This window comes from Coturnix japonica, chromosome 28 (assembly GCF_001577835.2).
Source record: "Coturnix japonica isolate 7356 chromosome 28, Coturnix japonica 2.1, whole genome shotgun sequence".
In the NCBI taxonomy this organism is placed as follows: domain Eukaryota; kingdom Metazoa; phylum Chordata; class Aves; order Galliformes; family Phasianidae; genus Coturnix; species Coturnix japonica.
The window spans coordinates 1,996,956-2,014,715 of NC_029543.1; the positions used below are offsets into that span (position 1 = coordinate 1,996,956).

The 17,760-nt window shown below is 57.2% G+C and overlaps 4 protein-coding genes across 10 annotated transcripts in view; 2 read left to right on the forward strand and 2 right to left on the reverse strand.

The window, feature by feature from the left end:
- The first annotated feature begins 271 nt into the window (after positions 1–271).
- On the forward strand, positions 272–11,776 carry ARHGAP45 (Rho GTPase activating protein 45). Of its 5 annotated transcripts, XM_015886281.2 has the most exons (24): positions 272–396; positions 546–770; positions 1,887–2,211; positions 3,134–3,277; positions 3,869–3,953; positions 4,062–4,134; positions 4,251–4,329; positions 4,538–4,675; positions 4,865–4,929; positions 5,028–5,138; positions 5,222–5,302; positions 5,753–5,932; positions 6,065–6,202; positions 6,394–6,584; positions 6,776–6,924; positions 7,031–7,108; positions 7,309–7,410; positions 7,585–7,748; positions 7,864–8,052; positions 8,353–8,490; positions 9,435–9,676; positions 9,785–10,031; positions 10,115–10,187; positions 10,306–11,776. In XM_015886281.2, exons 2-24 carry the CDS (start codon positions 681–683, stop codon positions 10,572–10,574), a joined length of 3,351 nt encoding a protein of 1,116 aa, XP_015741767.1. In that variant the 5' UTR covers positions 272–396; positions 546–680; the 3' UTR covers positions 10,575–11,776. The 5 variants fall into 5 exon arrangements, with proteins under 5 accessions (XP_015741767.1, XP_015741766.1, XP_015741768.1 ...); XM_015886280.2 differs by having other exon boundaries at positions 296–770; XM_015886282.2 differs by having other exon boundaries at positions 296–770; positions 7,034–7,108.
- A 220-nt stretch (positions 11,777–11,996) lies between these two features.
- Positions 11,997–14,874, reverse strand: POLR2E (RNA polymerase II subunit E). Of its 2 annotated transcripts, XM_015886357.1 has the most exons (8): positions 14,739–14,874; positions 14,491–14,665; positions 13,686–13,801; positions 13,333–13,413; positions 13,127–13,185; positions 12,898–12,976; positions 12,571–12,649; positions 11,997–12,293 (listed from the first exon to the last, which is right to left on the reverse strand). In XM_015886357.1, exons 1-7 carry the CDS (start codon positions 14,793–14,795, stop codon positions 12,584–12,586), a joined length of 633 nt encoding a protein of 210 aa, XP_015741843.1. In that variant the 5' UTR covers positions 14,796–14,874; the 3' UTR covers positions 11,997–12,293; positions 12,571–12,583. The 2 variants fall into 2 exon arrangements, 1 of the variants encoding a protein (XP_015741843.1); XR_001559682.2 differs by having other exon boundaries at positions 11,998–12,293; positions 12,571–12,976.
- A 219-nt stretch (positions 14,875–15,093) lies between these two features.
- On the forward strand, positions 15,094–16,943 carry GPX4 (glutathione peroxidase 4). 2 transcript variants are annotated; one of them, XM_015886370.2, is made up of 7 exons: positions 15,094–15,168; positions 15,272–15,366; positions 15,868–16,012; positions 16,087–16,238; positions 16,314–16,338; positions 16,517–16,576; positions 16,654–16,943. In XM_015886370.2, the coding sequence occupies exons 1-7, from the start codon at positions 15,094–15,096 to the stop codon at positions 16,708–16,710; spliced, it is 609 nt and encodes a 202-aa protein (XP_015741856.1). In that variant the 3' UTR covers positions 16,711–16,943. The 2 variants fall into 2 exon arrangements, with proteins under 2 accessions (XP_015741856.1, XP_015741857.1); XM_015886371.2 differs by having other exon boundaries at positions 16,678–16,943.
- Positions 16,944–17,638: 695 nt separating this feature from the next.
- SBNO2 (strawberry notch homolog 2) overlaps positions 17,639–17,760 on the reverse strand; it is a 51,683-nt gene continuing 51,561 nt past the window's right edge. The window contains exon 33 of the mRNA XM_015886273.2: positions 17,639–17,730. Within this exon, the coding sequence (XP_015741759.1) occupies positions 17,717–17,730 (14 nt within the window). The 3' untranslated portion in view covers positions 17,639–17,716. The remainder of the gene's footprint in view (positions 17,731–17,760) is intronic.

Consider the following 17,760-nt stretch of genomic DNA (forward strand, 5'->3'; position numbering starts at 1 on the left):
CCCGGTACGGGGAGACCCCCACGGGGCACTACGGACACGCAACTCGAGTGTGCAACTCCCGAACACATGGGCGCAGTGATGGGCACAACCGGCCACGCACACCCACCCGCACACCCCCGACCCGCCCCCGCTGTCCGACCCCCGGTCCCGTCCCCGCTCCGTCCGACCCCCCTGTTGTGGAAGGGTGATCGAGGGCTGCACGGCTGAGTCGTGTTGTGGGTGGGGGCGTCGTGGGTGGGTGGGTGGGATCCTGGAGGGGACCCACAGGTGTGGGCGGGGACCCGAGGTGGGAGCGGAGCCGGGATGGGCTGAGCCGAGAGCTGGAGCCCGGCAACCCCGCACTGCGCATCCATCAGTTAACAGAGCGATCCGACGGCCCCACAGCCCCATTCCTGGGTAATGCCCCCTCCCTGCACCGCAGAATTCCACGAGGAACCCCCGGCACCCGCACGCTGAGCCCCACACGGCACCGGGGGGGGGCGTCCGGAGACCCCTTTCCTCCCAGCCTCGTGCCCTCTCTGCACATTTGGCTTTTCCTGTTTCAGCTTTGCCTGCGAACCCAATGAGGAAATAAGGCGGTGTCACATGCGCTGCGCTGACAGTTGGCCCCAGCGAATGCTGCCGGAGGGGTAACGGAGCGGTGCTGGCAGCGAGGGCCCCCCCAGGGCCGCCCTATAACCATGTTCTCCCGGAAGAAGCGTGAGCTGATGAAGACCCCCTCCATCTCCAAAAAGAGCCGCGCAGGGAGCCCCATCCCGCAGACCTTGCCGGTAAGTGCGGTGGGGAGGGATGGGATGGGATGGGATGGGATGGGATGGGATGGGATGGGATGGGATGGGATGGGATGGAGGGATGCGAGGAGGAAGGAAATGAGGAAGGATTTTGCCGACGGGACGGGGGCGATTTTGCTCCAGATGAAGGGGATGCAGCAACAGCCGAAGGTTCAGGCTGCGAGGAGAGCGGGTAGGGCTGGGGCTGCAGCGGAACGTGGGAGGGACCGGGAGACCCCAACCGCTCAGGGGCAGGAGCAGGGGAAGTGAGGCTTGTCCAGCCCCACACCACGGCTCCGTTATGGGTTTATTTACTCATCGGTGACCCAGAGCGCAAGAGGAAGCGCTTCTCTTCTGTGGGGCGGCCAGCAGACGGGGCTCCTCAGCCCGCCCCGCGCCTGCGCTGCGCCCCAACCCACGGGAAGGGGCCACCAGCTTCATCCCTCCCGCAGCTCCTCGCGGGGTCACCCATCCCCATCCCCTGAGCTGAGGGGTCTATGGGTGGGCTGGTGGGATGCTCAGCCGGGCGGCGGGGCGGAACAGCTACAGCCCCTACGCTGCTGCCGGGCGCCGCAGGACGGGGGCGACCGACTCATCAAAGCAAACCCTGGACTCGCTGCCCCGCTCGCCCTCCGTGCGGCTGACGGTACGGGGACGGTGGGAGGGAGCCGTCAGTGGGGTCTGCGGTCCCACGTCAGCTCTGCTCGGGGCGCTGCCGTCTGCGTGGCCTCGTGTAGGGTTGCAGGAAGGTGAAGTGTTCGCCCTGTTGATGTTAAACCTGCTGCTGGCCCCCATGTCACAGCCGAGGCTGCGTGGGGCTGGAGGGGTGTTGGATCCATTGCCATCAGTGATGGATCTGGGGCGTGGGGCAGCCTTTCCTTTAGGACTATTTTACCCTTAGAAATCAGGGCTCAGTGCATCCACAATTCTGCATTGTCTGCTTTTGGTGTCCTGGGTGGTGCCCCCATCCCTACAGTGCAAAGGACGTGGGACAAACAGGGCAGGCAGAAAAAGAGGAAGGGATGTTCGTGATCAGATCCTGCTGTCAATGAAGCCCACCATCCTCAGGCAATGCCATCCCTATGGCAGCACTCACACCGTGCTGTGCTTCTGCAGGATCTATCCCGCAAGGACTGCCTGGAAGCTCCCAGCCTTGGGGAGCTGCCCCCCAGCAGCACCAAACTCAGCAGCAGCCCCAGCGCCGTGGGCACCCTAAAGCGCCCCACCAGCCTCAGCCGCCATGCCAGCGCCGCCGGCTTCCCCCTCACCTCTGCCGGCCCCCGAGCTGTCCCTAAGGGTCATAAGACCCCCACATCCTACAGCCCCATGGAGGGGGGCGATGGCCCCTTCATTGATGTGGAGGACATCTCCCAGCTGCTGACCGACGTGGCGAGGTTTGCGGATGCCCTGGAGAGCCTGCGGGATGTGGTGCTGCGTGATGGTGAGTGATGGGGGGAGTGGGGCTGGGGGACCACAGAACCCCCATGGAATCACCTTCTAACCCATGGCACAGGGCTGTGGGGTTCCAGGGATGAAGGCTCTAGTGGTTGCAGTAGAACCCCATACCTGGCCCCATGGGACGGGGTCCCTGCCCTGGGGGGTGCACAGAGCTGGGGGCCCAGGGGCAGAGGGCGGTGGGTGGCTGCTGGGAGCTCAGAGCCAGGATAACGCTGCTTCCTGCCCACGAGCTATTTTCATCCACCCGTTTTCCTGTTTACAGCGTAGCAGTGCCAGCTGCCTGGCAGCAGCCCTGGACCCCATGGGGCACCAGCCCAGCCCAGGCCCCCATCTCCTGGCCTTCCCTATGGGATGGGGATGATGCTGTGGGGCCGTGGTCTCCATGGGTGCAGGAAGCAGCCACTATGTTTGCTCCCTATGGTGAGGTGGGGCTGCTGGTGTCACATGTTGCCCTGTTTTCAGCAGACGTGTTGACGCATCCTCACTCACCGTGGAAAACAGCCGTGTCCGGCCATAGGGAACGTGGTGTGGGAGATGAGAGAGGGAGCAGGGGAAAGTCCTTCCCTACCTGGAGCTGGGGGCCAGGCTGTTGTCCTCAGTGCATCCCTATGGGATGCTGAGCACTGCCCTGCCCTGAGCCCACACACTGCTTCCCCTTGCTGTGGGTACTGGGTGGGGGCTGTGATGTGGTGCCAGACCCCACGGGACATAGCCAAGCCAATGGATGGGGGCAGGATGGTGTGGCCAGCAGGGAGGAAATGGGGAGGAAATTCCCAAACCGTTTTCAAAGGAAAAATGTGCTGCTGAGTTAAAAATGCCTCCAAGGTGTGTCTGTACCAGGGGGAGCAAATTGCCATGGGCTGGGTATATACAGGGGCAGCTCTTCACCCCATTTTCTCCTGCAGACCCCAAGGAGTCCCAGCGGCCTCAAGCCCACGAGTGTCTGGGTGAAACACTGCGGGTGCTGCGCCAGGTGATCAACAAATACCCACTGCTCAACACGCTGGAGACACTGACAGCAGCAGGGACCCTCATCTCCAAAGTGAAGGGTGAGCCCAGAGTGGGGAGCTCCGTCCCATTCCCACCCCATGATGGGGAGCCCATTTTGGGGCTGCCCGGAGCTGGGCTGCCAATGGATGGAGCACAGAATGAAGGCACTGACATCCAAGCCCCAGCCTTGTGTCACACCCCAGCTCCGATCCCACACCTCTGTGGTTGTGAGTGGGGTCTGTGGGCCCCAGACCCACCCGGGGCAGAGCAGTTACAGCTGTGGGGAGGGTGGGGGTGGAAGGGGGAGGCTGCGGTAACCGCAGGCACAGCATAACACTGCGTCATCGCTTCCTGGACTCTGAGCTGTAACCACGCGGGGACAGGAAGCCTCGGGGCTGGCAGTGCTCTGCCATGGGGCCGGCCCCATATGGGGCCCTGGGATGGAGGCAGATGAGTGATGATGGGGATCCGGGTCCTCACCCAGCAGCCAACATGGCAGAACCGTGTTCCTCTGTTGTCCTGGCCAAGGGAACCCCTCGTGCCCCCAGCCCCATTAGCAGGAGGTGCTTAGGATGTGTGTGAGTGGGTCCGTGCTGTGGGGTGGAGGGTGTACAATGGTGATGGGGCTCCTGCTTCTCCCCAACCTCCAGGCTTCCATTATGAATCCAACAATGAGACAGACAAGAGGGAGTTTGAGAAGGCGGTGGAGACCATCGCCGTGTCCTTCAGCAGCACGTAAGGGTTCTGCAGCCCCATTCCCTGGATGCAGATGGGGTGCTGGGAGGTGACCCTGCTTTGTCACTGCTGCTCCCCCCCTGGTTGACTGTGTTCCTCTTGTCTCAGTGTCTCTGAGTTCCTCATGGGGGAGGTGGACAGCAGCACCATCCTCTCCATCCCACCCAGTGACCAGAACCAGGTGTGTGCCGCCCGCTGGGGGTCTGCTGGGGTCTCAGCCCTAACGCTGAATGCAGGGCTCCCCCCTGAACACTCCTGTTTATCTGATGCATTCTTTCCTTTCCTGATTTCCCAAAGTCTATGGAGAGTCTCTATGGGGGGATCCCTGGGCCTGGAGGGGATGGTGTGCTCTCGGGCATGGAGAGCTATGACACAGGTGAGCAAGCAGCCATTGGAGTGGGACTAGGGGTGGTCAGACAGCAGAAATGGGCTCTGCCATCACCACTTGGACACATGGACATCATCAGCTGCTGCTGTGGGCATTGGGGTCTTCCTGGCTGCTCTGGGGGTCCTGGGACCAGCCCAGCAATCAGCAGCAGCAGGGGTTGGGGTCACTCCCCTTCCCCTCTATCCCCACATCACAGTCCGTCCAGCGGCTGAGGAGGTGGATGTGATGCTGCAGCGCTGTGAGGGAGGTGTGGATGCTGCCCTGCAGTACGCCAAGAACATCTCCAAGTACATGAAGGACCTCATCGGGTACCTGGAGAAAAGGACGGCTCTGGGTGAGACGTGGTGGGGGGATGTGGGGTGATCTGTGCACCATGGGGTGGCCTTGGGATGGGGGGGAGCACTGCATGGGGCTGAAGGAGTCAAAGCTGGAAGTGGGAAGTTCCTGAAGCTCTTGACTTAAGTTTAAGAGCACAGCATCCCTTCTGCTTGGTCTCTCTTCACTTCCAACCTTTCTCTTCCAGAAATGGAGTTTGCCAAAGGGCTCCAGAAGATGGCAAACAGCTGCAAGCAAACCTTCACGCAGGAGGTACAGCCAGGCTGGAGCTCCCCAGCTCCGAGATGTCCCAGAGCTGACAGCATCAGCCTCGTGCTGAGGCTCAAGGTGCTGCTTTTGTCATCCCTCAGACCAGCATGCCCTTCCTGTCCATCTACCTGCTGGCATTGGAGCAGGACATGGAGTACGGCACGACAGTGCTGCAGACTGTCACCACGCTGCAGCACCAGACCTTCCTGCAGGTGAGCAGGCGGTGCATGGTGCAGCTCCTGCCAGGGCTCTGTGCAGGGCTGTGCTTTGCCAGCTGCACCATTTGCTCCTGCAGCCACTGACTGTGAGGCGTCTGGAGCATGAGAAGAGAAGGAAGGAGATCAAGGAGCAGTGGCACCGTGCACAGAGGAAGCTGGTGAGGCATGAAGGCATCCACCCACCCATCCATCCACCCACCCATCCATCCATCCATCCATCCATCCATCCATCCATCCATCCATCCATCCATCCATCCACCCATCCATCCATCCACCCACCCATCCATCCATCCATCCCTCCATCCATCCATCCATCCATCCATCCATCCATCCATCCATCCATCCACCCATCCATCCATCCATCCATCCACCCATCCATCCATCCATCCATCCATCCATCCATCCATCCATCCATCCATCCATCCACCCACCCATCCATCCATCCATCCATCCATCCATCCATCCATCCATCCATCCATCCACCCACCCATCCATCCATCCATCCATCCATCCATCCATCCATCCATCCACCCACCCACCCCTGGTGGCTTTGTGCAGGGTGCCCCTTGCAGTGCTCAGCCCTCACCCCAATGCTCCTCCATTGGCAGCAAGATGCAGAGGTGAACCTGCGGAAGGCCAAGCAGGTTTACATGCAGCGCAGCGAGGAGCACGAGAAGGCCAAATATGTGGCAGTGAGAGCAGAGGAGGAGCAGCAAAGCACCGCCAGCAGCATCACCACCAAAACCCTGGACAAGAAGAGGCGGCTGGAGGAGGAGGCCAAGAACAAGGTGGGAGCCCAGCAGCTCCATGTGCTGCTTTGCAGGGTCCTTTTTGCTCCTTGGTGCCCTCACACAGGGAGGCAGCTCCCATTCAATTCCATACATCTGAGCAGCTTCCACCTCCCCTCTCCCACCCCTCAGGCAGAAGAGGCCATGGCCACCTACAGGACCTGCGTGGCTGATGCCAACACACAGAAGCAGGAGCTGGAGGACACCAAGGTGAATTCCCTACGGCAGATCCACGAGCTGATCAAGCAGAGCGACCAGGTCATCAAGCTGGTGAGTTGGGAGGGCTGGGGGCTGTGCCATAGATAGGGGGGTAAGGAGAACAAGCAGCTGCTCAGCCCTGAGCTCCAGGCAGCCCCAGCCCCACTCAACACTCCTGATTCTCCACCTGGCAGCTCCACGTCTCTCCTCCCCGCTGTGTCACCCCTTAGCTCCTTCCCTGATGTTCTCCCCTTTATTTTTAGGCCACCATTGCCTTCTACCAGATCATGCACATGCAGACAGCACCGCTGCCCGTCCACTTCCAAACTCTGTGTGAGAGCAGCAAGCTGTACGACCCTGGGCAGCAATACGCCTCGCATGTCAAGCAGCTGCAGCGAGGAGATGAGCCTGACACACAGTACGACTTCGAGCCTTACGTGTCCCACAACGCCTGGTAGGAGAGGAGGGGAAACCACTGCTCCTTTGCAGGGAGGGCTATTGCATACAGAGGCTGCTTGGTGCTGGAGCAGAGGGCTTCCATCCCAGCTGTGGTGGATAGCCACTGCTTTTGGAGTGGCTTTTCTAGCATCCCTCTCCTTCCACGTCCTTTTGGACATGGCCCCTCTCCTCCCTCCCCACCACCAGGTCCCCCTTCACCCGCACACGGAAGGGCAGCTTTAACTCCAGTGACTTCTCCACCAGCGGTGGCTCTGATGGGGCCGGGCTGCCCAGGGATGGGAGCAACACAGAGGGACCCAGAGAGACCCAGGGTGGGACGATGGCAGAGCGCAGAGGTGAGAAAAGCCTGACCATGAGCATCTGCTTCTGGTATCGGAGCTGCTCTATGTGGCATCCCTGAGCACTGGGACAGCCCCAAACACTGAGCTCTTCCTCCCATAGCAGGGAGGGGACACCAGGTGCACAAATCCTGGCCAACCTCCACCTCTGAAGCTGACAGCAGCCTGGATTCCAGCACAGGTTGGTGCAGCCTCCCTTCACCTACTGGTAGATCCCACCAGATACTGGTAGATCCCAAAGGCAGCATCTCATTGCCAGGCAGCAGCAGCAATTCCTTTCTTCTTCCTTGCTTCAGGGCCAGCCACATACACAGGAGTGCCCCCCAAACCCAACCCCTTCCCCTCCTTTCTCAGTTCTCACACCAGGTTTTGCTTTGGCAGGAGAATTCGGCCGCAAACTGCAGCGTTTGTCATCCAATGGCACCATGTCCTCCAGCGAGGAGCTGGGAGAGAAGGATGAGAACGCTGCCTCCTTTGAGCAGAGTATGTGATGGAGACACTGCAGTGCTGTGCTGTGCTATGAGGGGTCCCTGCCCACCCCCCTACACCCCTTTGCTGGGAGGAGAGCCCACAGGGAACACACCATTTCCACTAGGCAGGGAACCTGACCCCAAAGGAGACTGAATGCTGATGTATCCCTGTGTGCTCTGCCTATAGGTATCAATGGGATCACCCCAGAGATGACAGCACCCACGGGGCCCTTCCGGAATGTGGGCCTGTCCAGGGCAGCCCAGACCCACCGGTTAAGGAAGCTGAGGACCCCCTCCAAGTGTCGGGAGTGTAACAGCTACGTGTACTTCCAGGGGGCAGAATGTGAGGAGGTAATGCTGGGGATGGGGAAGGAGGATGAGGGGGACCACCCTGTGCCCATAGCTCTGCATGGCGCTGCCATATGTGCCCTCCCAGCCCAGCTCCATGCCCTTCCATGTTTTCTAGTGCTACCTGGCATGCCATAAGAAGTGCTTGGAGACTTTGGCCATCCAATGTGGGCACAAGAAGCTCCAGGGGAAGCTGCAGCTTTTTGGGCAGGACTTTCTGAAGGCGTCTCAGGGCAGCGCGGATGGCATCCCCTTCATTGTCAAGAAATGCATCTCTGAGATTGAGAAGAGGGCAATGAAAACCAAGGTGAGCCCTCTGCCCTCCCTTCTACTCCAGCTGTTTGCCCTTCAAATGGGCTCTATCTTGCTCTATCACAGCCCTCAGGTTCTGAGTCAGGAGGTCCCAGAACAAACAGACTGACACAAAACCACATCCTGCACTCCATCTCTTCCCTACAAAAGGGGAACAGCAGCGAGATCTGAGCTAGAACAGCTCATCCAAACCTAATGAGAGGGATTTCCACCCCCCCAAAGGAGCGGGTGGGAGCTGAGAGATGCTAAAAACCCAAAGGGAAACGTTCAAGCTTTGGTTTTCTCCCCTTGGCAGGGAATCTACCGAGTGAATGGTGTGAAGACCCGCGTGGAGAAGCTCTGCCAGGCTTTTGAGAATGGGAAGGAGCTGGTGGAGCTGTCTCAGGCATCCCCACATGATATCAGCAACGTGCTGAAGCTCTACCTGAGACAGGTTGGAGGGGGGTCAGGGCAGAGGTGATTCCAGAGCCAGGAGGGGGGCAAACCTGCTGCAAACTGGGCTGACAGCTGGTGATAGGGTGGGTCACAGCCCCTCCTGTCCAGGCTGGTCGGATGGGGGTGTGTGCAGGAAGGGCTCTCACTGAGCAGCAATCTGACTGTGCATCCAAGTGTCTGCTCCCAGTGAGCCCCCCATTGCTGCAGCATCACCTGCCCATGGCAACACAAGCCAAAGTGCTGGACCGTCCCTCCCCTTTGCAGCTGGGGAAGCAGCAAGAGAAAGGGAAGTGGCCATAAAGGTCACCCCGCAGCAGGGCTGGACTCGGATCACTTCTCCCACCCCTGTGCCTGCAGTGCTGTATCGCTGCCATCAGCTCCGAAACTCAAACCCCGACCCACATCCTCAAACGGGGCAGAAGAGGAAGCAGCTTCTCTCTGCAACATCACGCCTTAACCCTTTGTGCTTTGGTCTCCTGGAGGCAGAGGGAGGCTTCTCCCCATGTCCCCATATAGCAAAGGAGAGAAGGGGCTCTGAGCTCCTGCAAAGAGATGAGGTCAGCCCTGTGCTATCATCCAGGCTCAATGCATTGCAGTTTAAAGCCCCTTTGCAGGAGTGCTGCTGTGCTGCAAAGCAATCTATCCCCAGCAGACACCTGGTGAAGGCACTTTGCAGTGCTGCAGGGCTGCCAGGCAGTGCACAAATGCACTCAGGCTTTGCTTTATGCAAACTTCAAAGCAAAGCTCTCCTCCCGACAGCCCCAGTGCTGCAGGCTGCGCTGATTGCATCTCACCTCCTATTTAATCCTATTTAACAACCTCTTATCTATGGGGAAACCAACCACACACCCACCCCAGGACGGGGTTGTTTCTGGAGGGAATAAGATCATTCTCCAGCTGGGAAACCCTATAGGGTTTTTTCTTGCACTGTTCTCCTTGCAGCTCCCGGAGCCCATCGTGCCGTTCAGGATGTACAATGCATTAATGGGAGCAGCCAAGGAGAGCCTGCAGGGCAGCAGTGAAGCCAAAGGGAGGAGTGGGAAAGGAGGACCGGAGCTGATGGACAAAGGAGCCGACACCGACCGTGTGGTTGTGAACCTGGTGCTGAAACTGAAGGAGCTGCTGAAGGAGCTGCCATGGGAAAACATGGCCACGCTGCAATACCTCCTGCAGCACCTGAGGAGGTGAGGAGGGGGAGCTGGGATGTCCCTATGGTGGGATGGGAAAGGGCTGCATGCAGCCCCATTGCATTGCTGCCATCTCTCATGGATCTCCTCTTCCTCCTCCTCCAGGATCGTGGAGGTGGAGCAGGACAATAAAATGACCTCCAGCAACTTGGGCATCGTTTTTGGGCCCACTTTACTGCGGCCGCGTCCCACGGATGCCACCATCTCTCTGTCCTCGTTGGTGGATTACCCCCACCAGGCGCGTGTCATCGAGGCGCTCATCATCTTCTACCCCACCATCTTTGAGGATGAGGACAGCACTCTGAGCCCTGACAGCAGTGAATTCAATGCAGATCAACAGGAGGAGACCCCGGTATGAGCCATGGGGGGGGAGCAGCAATAGGGATATTAAGGTGGCCCTGTGTGCTCCCCCCTTACATGGATCCCTGCCTGCAGGATGAGCCCACAGCAGCTCCGTGCCCACAGACCCAGAAGGGTGACTTGGGGTACAGCGTGGGAGCATTTGGGGGTAAGTGAGGGGCTCTGGGGTGGTTTGGAGGGCAGCAAAGAGCCTTCCATTGCTGCTGACCACAATGAGGGGCTCAGGAATCAGGCAGGGCACTTCAAACCCTCATATGGATCCACAGAGTCCAGTGAGAGATCGGTCGACTCCGACTCAGAGCTGGAGGATGGTGGGGAGCCGGGGGGCAGCAACAGGCAGCTGAGGAAACAGGAGAGTGAAACGAGCACGGATGAAGCCCCGTTCTATGAGGAGGGCAGCGAGGGGCAGCGCAGCCGCACGTGCAGCACTGGGCAGTCGGACACGGAGGGTTCTGCATTGCAATGCACTGCAGGAGAACACAGCGACCCTGAGGAGGAACCTGAGAGCGGTGCCACCAGCACAGCCCAGCAGTGAGAACAGCCCCAGGCTGGGCAGTGATGGCTCAGCTGACAAAGCTCACCTTGCTGCTTGTATACAACGATGGGCATTTCCCTACTCAGGTCTCAGGGCTTTTTGGATGTATATTTGATCTGCAGAATCCATGCTGTGATGGCAGCAGGGGGAGATGCAGGATGCCTGAACTAAGCTACAGCCCCTCCTCCATCTGTGAGCTTTCTGTCTTCTTGTATTGGTATATATATATAATGCAAACCTACTACCTCTGCTGGCAACTGAACTCAAAGGGTTAAAAAGGACCAAAGTCTCTTTGAAAGTTCTAACTTTCCTGCACTGATGAAGCACAGAGAAAAGAATGAGTGTATTTGAAGATTAGAAAGGACTGAAAGCTGCTTCATTCCATCACCCTGCTCAGGCCTGGACTGCTCCCCATTGCCACAGCACCATAGCAGGGCTGGGAGCCCCATGGGTCCAAAGAAACTGCACATATCTCAAGTTGTTCTCTAATACTCAGCCAGACCAGCCCTTGGTGAAGCATTGGGTACCACCTCCTCCTGTCTTAGTCCTCTGCTGCAGGCAGGGATGGCATCCAGGCAGCAAAGGGAGAGCTGAGAAGATCTTCTTGGCCATGGAAGCTGAGCAGAGTGGTGTCCACAGCTGGAGATGCACTGAACTTGAAGGGTTAACAGAGCTCAATTCATGGTGATAGAATCCCTTTGGAGGATCATCTCCATCAAGGAGAGGGTTGATAACAGCCACAGCTCTCAGCCAGGTCAGAAAAGCATCTCAGCACATTAAAAGGTACACAAAACCAAAGTTCCATTTACAGCCAGCTGGTTTGTAACTGAGCCAAAGGAGAGATACAGTTACCTGTGAGCACATCGGCTCTTCACCACGATGCTGGATCCTTCCAGCACATCATTCTCATGGTAGCAGGAAAAATGAGGCTGAATGTTGCTACCAGAACTGCTACTGCAGCGGTACCACGTGTGTGTGTTTGTGTGTGAGGATGGAGGATGGTGAATGTGAGGGAAGGAAGGGACGAAAGCAATGCTTGAGCTTCACATGGTACCAAGCTCCCTTCTATTTGTATATAAACTCAGCAAGGAGAGATAATGTCCTTTTGGGACGTGCCTGTGCTGCTGTATGAAGCTGCGTTCCGTGTTTTGCTGTGTTCACACTGATGTGCTTCCAGAAAGAATAAAATCCTTGTGTTCCAACCACTGTCTGTCCTGGAGATCAATGCCTTCCACACTCACATCATGGCTGTGGGTTCCATGCACTGTAAGGAAGCACTTCAAGTACTTGTGATAAGTGAAGACTCTCTGCAATGACCACAGTCTCAAAACAAGGGGCAGAGATAGATCAGATCACAGCAGGGAGGTCTAACCCTAACCCTAACCTGAGCCCTAAGGGGCTGAGGAATGCAGGGACAGTGAAGAACAGCAAAGAATACAAACCTTTATTAAAAATAAGATCTGAGAGAACAGGGCAGCAAAAGCCTCTTCCTGCTCATTTCTTCCCTGTGTCATTCAGTTGCTTCGAGGTGTTTTCATGGCGTTCCTGATTGAAGCAGAAGGATTTGCAGCAAAATCCGTGCTGGGAAATGAGGAACTGGGACAAGGAAAACAACTGCAGGGGGGCAGCAGGGACAGAGAACTTCCTCAGCCATCGAATGCAGACAGCTGAGAGCTGGTGGTGGGTGGGAAGATCAGATGTCACAGAATTCTTTCACAACTGGAAGAAATAAGTCAGGACGTGAATGAGCTCATGTCTCCCTCAGCAGCTGCTCTCAAAGCAAAGCCCTGCTGCTGCTCTGAACATTGAGATGTGCCTTCAGCTGTGATACTGAGGCACCAAACCCTAGTATAGCTTTGCTCTGATCCATCCCATACAGTTCCCTTCGCAAATCAGGAGGGAATCCTTTCCCAGAGCCAACTCACTTCAAGTCACCCCTAGAAAACCACAGCATAAGTTTAAAGCACTGCCCGTAGATGGGGATCTCACACATTACCTGAGAGCTCTGATCACTGCACCAGCCTGTAGGTGATGTAACGGCCTGCGGTCTCACTCGGTCTTATGATCTTCACCACCTGGAAGGGCAGCAAAAGGAGCAATGGGGGATGGCTGGTGTTACAGCAGCTGGTTCAGCAGGAAGCCAAGCCTGGCCCCAGGGCTATCTGCTGCCTTGCACACATCTCTACATAACCCATAACGTTCAGAAACAAAAACACTAACAAAGAGGAAACCTTTCCCATCTCCAAGCTCTGACACACTGTGCTGCAGCTCCCCATCCTGCCTGCAGGGCCCTGCTGTTTGTTATCAGGCTATTTGCTCTTACCTGGCCTCGCTTTATCCCGAAGTATCGGGCCACAGGATCCCCAGCCTGGATCCTGGGGAGTTGGTTCTCCCTCAGCTTACTGCATGGAGTCAAGGAGGAGCTCTGTGTCTGCTTGTCCTGAGGCAGGGCACAGCTAACAGAACATCACACACTCAAAGGAATCCATTTCTTGCCCAAGACAAGCACTCATCACACCCTGACTGCAAGGGAAGGACCAAACAAAGGATACTATCTGGCCAGCAGCTCGGTTACTTCTTCTTTTGTCATGACAACGTGCTCTGGGACCAGCTGTAAACAGGAGAGAGAAAGAGAGATCATAAGAGTCTGAGAAAGCAACCAGCTCTGCATAGCTGCAAGACTTGGGGGGAGGAACAAAGCTCTGGTGGGGAAACCCAGCACAGGGCAGGGCTGGGAGGGCCGGCCTGAATCACTCACCTCGTGTTCTGTGATGTTGATCAGGAGCTCCTGCTGTAAGAACTGCTCCAGGATGTATTTGGGAGCCATATCGACCAAGGACTGGGAAGGGAGAAGCACATCAGGTTGTAGCACTGATATGAGACAGTGTGAGCTCAGAGATGCCCCAAGATGAACAGCAGCAGGAGGGCAACACGGTGTCTGTGCTCACATTGATATGGTCATATGGGCAGAGAGGAAACAGATCTCTGTGCCCAACCAGCACCAGCTCAGTGCACTCAATGTATAAGCCCAGTATTAAGGCACAGAGCCTGAACTCTGCCTTTATGGACCCAGCACAGCTCAAAGAGCCCCGGGGCCACATCACACTGTACCTGCTTTGCCGATGGGGTCATTCCCTGCTGCACCACGATCAGAGCCCGCGTGATGTTCTCCTCCTGCATGCGCTGGCAATACATCTTGATGGTTTTAATGCCGACTTTGGGTTCCTCTGAGGGAGGAAAAGAGCAGGGTGAGATTGAACCAGGAGCACCACCAGACCCCAACCTGACCCCAGCCCAGTTCTAACCTGGTCCCAGCCCAGTACTAACCCGGTCCCAGCTCGGTTCTAAGCCAGTCCCAGCCCAGTCCCAACCCAGTTCTAACCCGGTTCCAGCCCGGTCCTAACCCGGTCCCAGCCCGGTTCTAAGCTGGTCCCAACCTGGTCCAAACCTGGTCCCAGCCCGGTTCTAACCCAGTCCCAACCCGGTTCTAACCCGGTCCCAGCCCGGTCCTAACCTGGTTCTAACCCAGTTCTAACCCGGTCCCAGCCCGGTTCTAACCCGGTCCCTACCTGGTCCTAACGCGGTCCCAGCCCAGTTCTAACCCAGTCCTAACCCGGTCCCAACCTCGTTCTGACCCGGTCCCAGCCCGGTTCTAACCCAATTCTAACCTGATCCTAACCCGGTTCCAACCTGGTTCTAAGCCGGTCCCAGCCCAGTCCCAACCCAGTTCTAACCTGGTTCCAGCCCGGTTCTAAGCTGGTCCCAACCTGGTCCAAACCCGGTCCCAGCCCGGTTCTAACCCAGACCCAGCCCAGTCCCAACCCGGTCCTAACCTGGTCCTAACCCAGTTCTAACCCAGTCCCAACCCGGTCCCAGCCCGTTTCTGACCCGGTTCCGACCCGGCCCCGTTTCTCACCGGGGAAGAACACGAACATCTGGTCCGTGGGATCATCGTTATGTGCCACCAACACGGTCAGGTCCGTTCGGCGCGGGCGGCCTTCGCTGGGTTTATCCCCGAACTGAGCTTTAAACTCCTCCAACGTCTGATCCAACTCGTCCTGAGTCACCAGGTAACCGCGGTCATGGCACAGCTAAAGGGAAATACAACATATGAGACCTGAAACCGGACCGAATCGAACCGAACCGAACCGGGCCGGCCCGCACCTGCATGATGGTCTTGCGGATCTTCCACAGCCGGTACGTCTCCTCCTCGTCGTCCATGTTGCCTCCTGAAGGACCCCACGAGGCTGCCCGCCTCAATGCCTGTCCACAACGAGCAGGCGGGGCTGCCCTGCGAGGGGTCCTTGACCGCGGGGAACGCTGGGAGATGTAGGCGGGGTGGAATGGCGGAAGGACACCACCCCCTTGTTGACACTGCAGCAGCCTCGCTGATTTGATTGGTGGTTTCGCCTGTCTATCACCCAAGGGAGCGGCTCGCATTGCGCAACTGCAAGAAGTGGGCGGTGCCTTCGCGCGTCCTAATCGCTGATTGGTCAAAGGGGGGGAGAGCGGTGGCGGGATGGGGTGGGGGTGGCGTTGCGGGCGGGCGCTGCTGTGCGGGGCGGCGGCGGCGAGAGGAGCGGGGCGGACAATGGTGAGTGGGGGGGGACAGAACAGAACCGAACCGAACCGAACCGGGTCGGTACTGGGGGGGTTGGGGGGGTTCGGAGCCGCTTTGTGACCGCTGGGCCCCGCAGTGCGCGCAGGCGGATGAATGGCGATCGGCCACCTCCATCTATGACTTCCACGCCACGGATATCGACGGCCGAGACGTGGCCTTGGAGCAATACAGGTCTATTAGATATATATATTATATAGACATTATATAGACATTATAGAGACATTATATGTACCATACAGCAACACAGCAATGGGCTGTATTATATACCCCCCCCCCCATTTTACCCCCGCAGAGGTTCCTTTTACCCCCTATTTTACCCCATTTTACCCCATTTTTACCCCCTATTTCACCCCTTTTACCCCCTATTTTACCCCATATTACCCCATATTTTACCCCATATTACCCCTTTTACCCCCACAGAGGTTCCTTTTACCCCCTATTTCACCCCCTTTACCCCCTATTTTCCCCATATTACCCCCACAGAGATTCCTTTTACCCCATTTACCCCCACAGAGGTTCCTTTTACCCCCTATTCTACCCCATTTACCCCCACAGAGGTTTCTTTTACCCCCTATTTTACCCCATTTACCCCCACAGAGGTTCCTTTTACCCCCTATTTTACCCCATTTACCCCCACAGAGGTTCCTTTTACCCCCTATTTTACCCCTCCAGGGGTTTCGTCTGCATCATCACCAACGTGGCTTCCAAATGAGGAAAGACTGCAGTGAATTACACTCAGCTTGTCGACCTGCACGCACGATACGCTGAGAAAGGGCTGCGCATATTGGCCTTCCCATGTAACCAGTTTGGGAAGCAGGTGGGCACCTCAATGCAAAGATATGGGGTTGTGTGGGGTTTACACGTGTGATACCTGTTTTTCCCCCCCCCCAGGAGCCTGGGGATGATGCACAGATCAAAGCCTTTGCGGAGGGTTACGGGGTGAAGTTCGATATGTTCAGTAAAATTGAGGTCAATGGGGACGGCGCCCACCCGCTGTGGAAGTGGATGAAGGAGCAGCCCAAAGGCCGGGGAACGTTGGGGAAGTGAGTGGTGATGGAGGGGGAGGGGGCAATGGGATGGTTCTACCCCTCTGACCCCATTGTTTTTCTCTCTCTCAGTGCCATCAAGTGGAACTTCACTAAGGTAGGGGCTGTGTGAGCACCCTCAGCTCTGATAGACCCCAATATCCAAGTGCTGTGGGATAGGAACATGCTGATGGGGCACAGCTCTGCCATAGGGCAATCCCAACCCCATAGCAGAGCCCAGTTGTTCCCATGCTACATTCTGACTCGCTCATTTGGCTGCTGCTTCACTCCCACAGTTTCTTATCAACCGTGAAGGCCAAGTGGTGAAGAGATACAGCCCAATGGAGGATCCTTATGTAAGTGCTGCCCACTCTCTGCCTGACCCCCCCCAGCCCCCTACCTGCTGTGTGCTCAGGGCAGTGGTGCTCTCAAGGTGATGCTCCCCTTCATCTCGAAGGTGATCGAGAAGGATCTGCCCGCCTACCTGTAGAGCTGTGAGCCGACCTGCTGCCCAGCACTGCTCCCTGCTCCCCATGGGCACCATCATCCAGCTCCATGATGGTCTGCCTTGAAGCCAGCTTGCTGGTGGGGCAGACCTGAAGATTTAGCGTGCATCTGCTGGAGGAAGGAGCCCCATGGCCAGGGGTCTTTGCTGGGCAGCCCCTTCCCATAGCCATAATGTAGTAACTACTGTCCACTTGCAATAAACCCACTTGGAAATGAGCTCTGTGTGTGTGTGTGTGTGGATGTGCCTGGAGGGGGTTAGCAGGGCTCAGTGGGCAGCTGGGAGCTTTCAGAGCCTGTAGGGATAATCCTCATTAGTGCTGATGGGGAAATTACACCAAATCCCAGCTCAGATGCTGCCTAGAGGAAAAGCTGAAGTAGAAGAGTGCAGCCTGCACGTCCTATAGGGAGAATTAACCCCAGCACCCCCCCATTGAGTGGTGCAAGACGCAGCCTGGAGCAGCCACTGTGCAACCACAACAAACAGTGCTATGGTGAAACACAGCGTGGTGACACAGCATGTGGGGCTGAGCTGGGGCTGCAGGCTCAGCCCTGCCCACGCTGCAGGGTAAAGGTGAAGCTGGGAGCCTGGCTGGGTGCCTCTATGTGGGGTAAGGAGCCATGTATGGGGCAGAGCTGAGCCTGCAGAGCAGCTCTGAATGGAGCCGGCTGTATGAACAACAGAGCCTTTATCTGCTGCAGCAGAGCTGGGGGAGCAAAAACAAACAGACTTGGAGGCCACAGGCTGGGCAGGATCCTCCCCCAACCCTGCTACTCCCAGGGGGGGCCCAGTACCATGGGGGGGGGGTCTAGTGCTATGGGGGGGTGAGGGGAGCATGGGGTGGGATGTTGATTCCAGGTCTGGTGTGAGACTGGGGGAGGCTGGACAGACAGAGCTGGGACTTACAGAGACCTGACGTGTGGCTCCATTTTACTGAGCAGATTAAGAAATGATCCTTGTGAGGCAAGTAGAAAATTGAGGAGTTCTTAATTCAAGGCACGTGTTCTAAAAAATAAAAGAGAAACAACACAACGA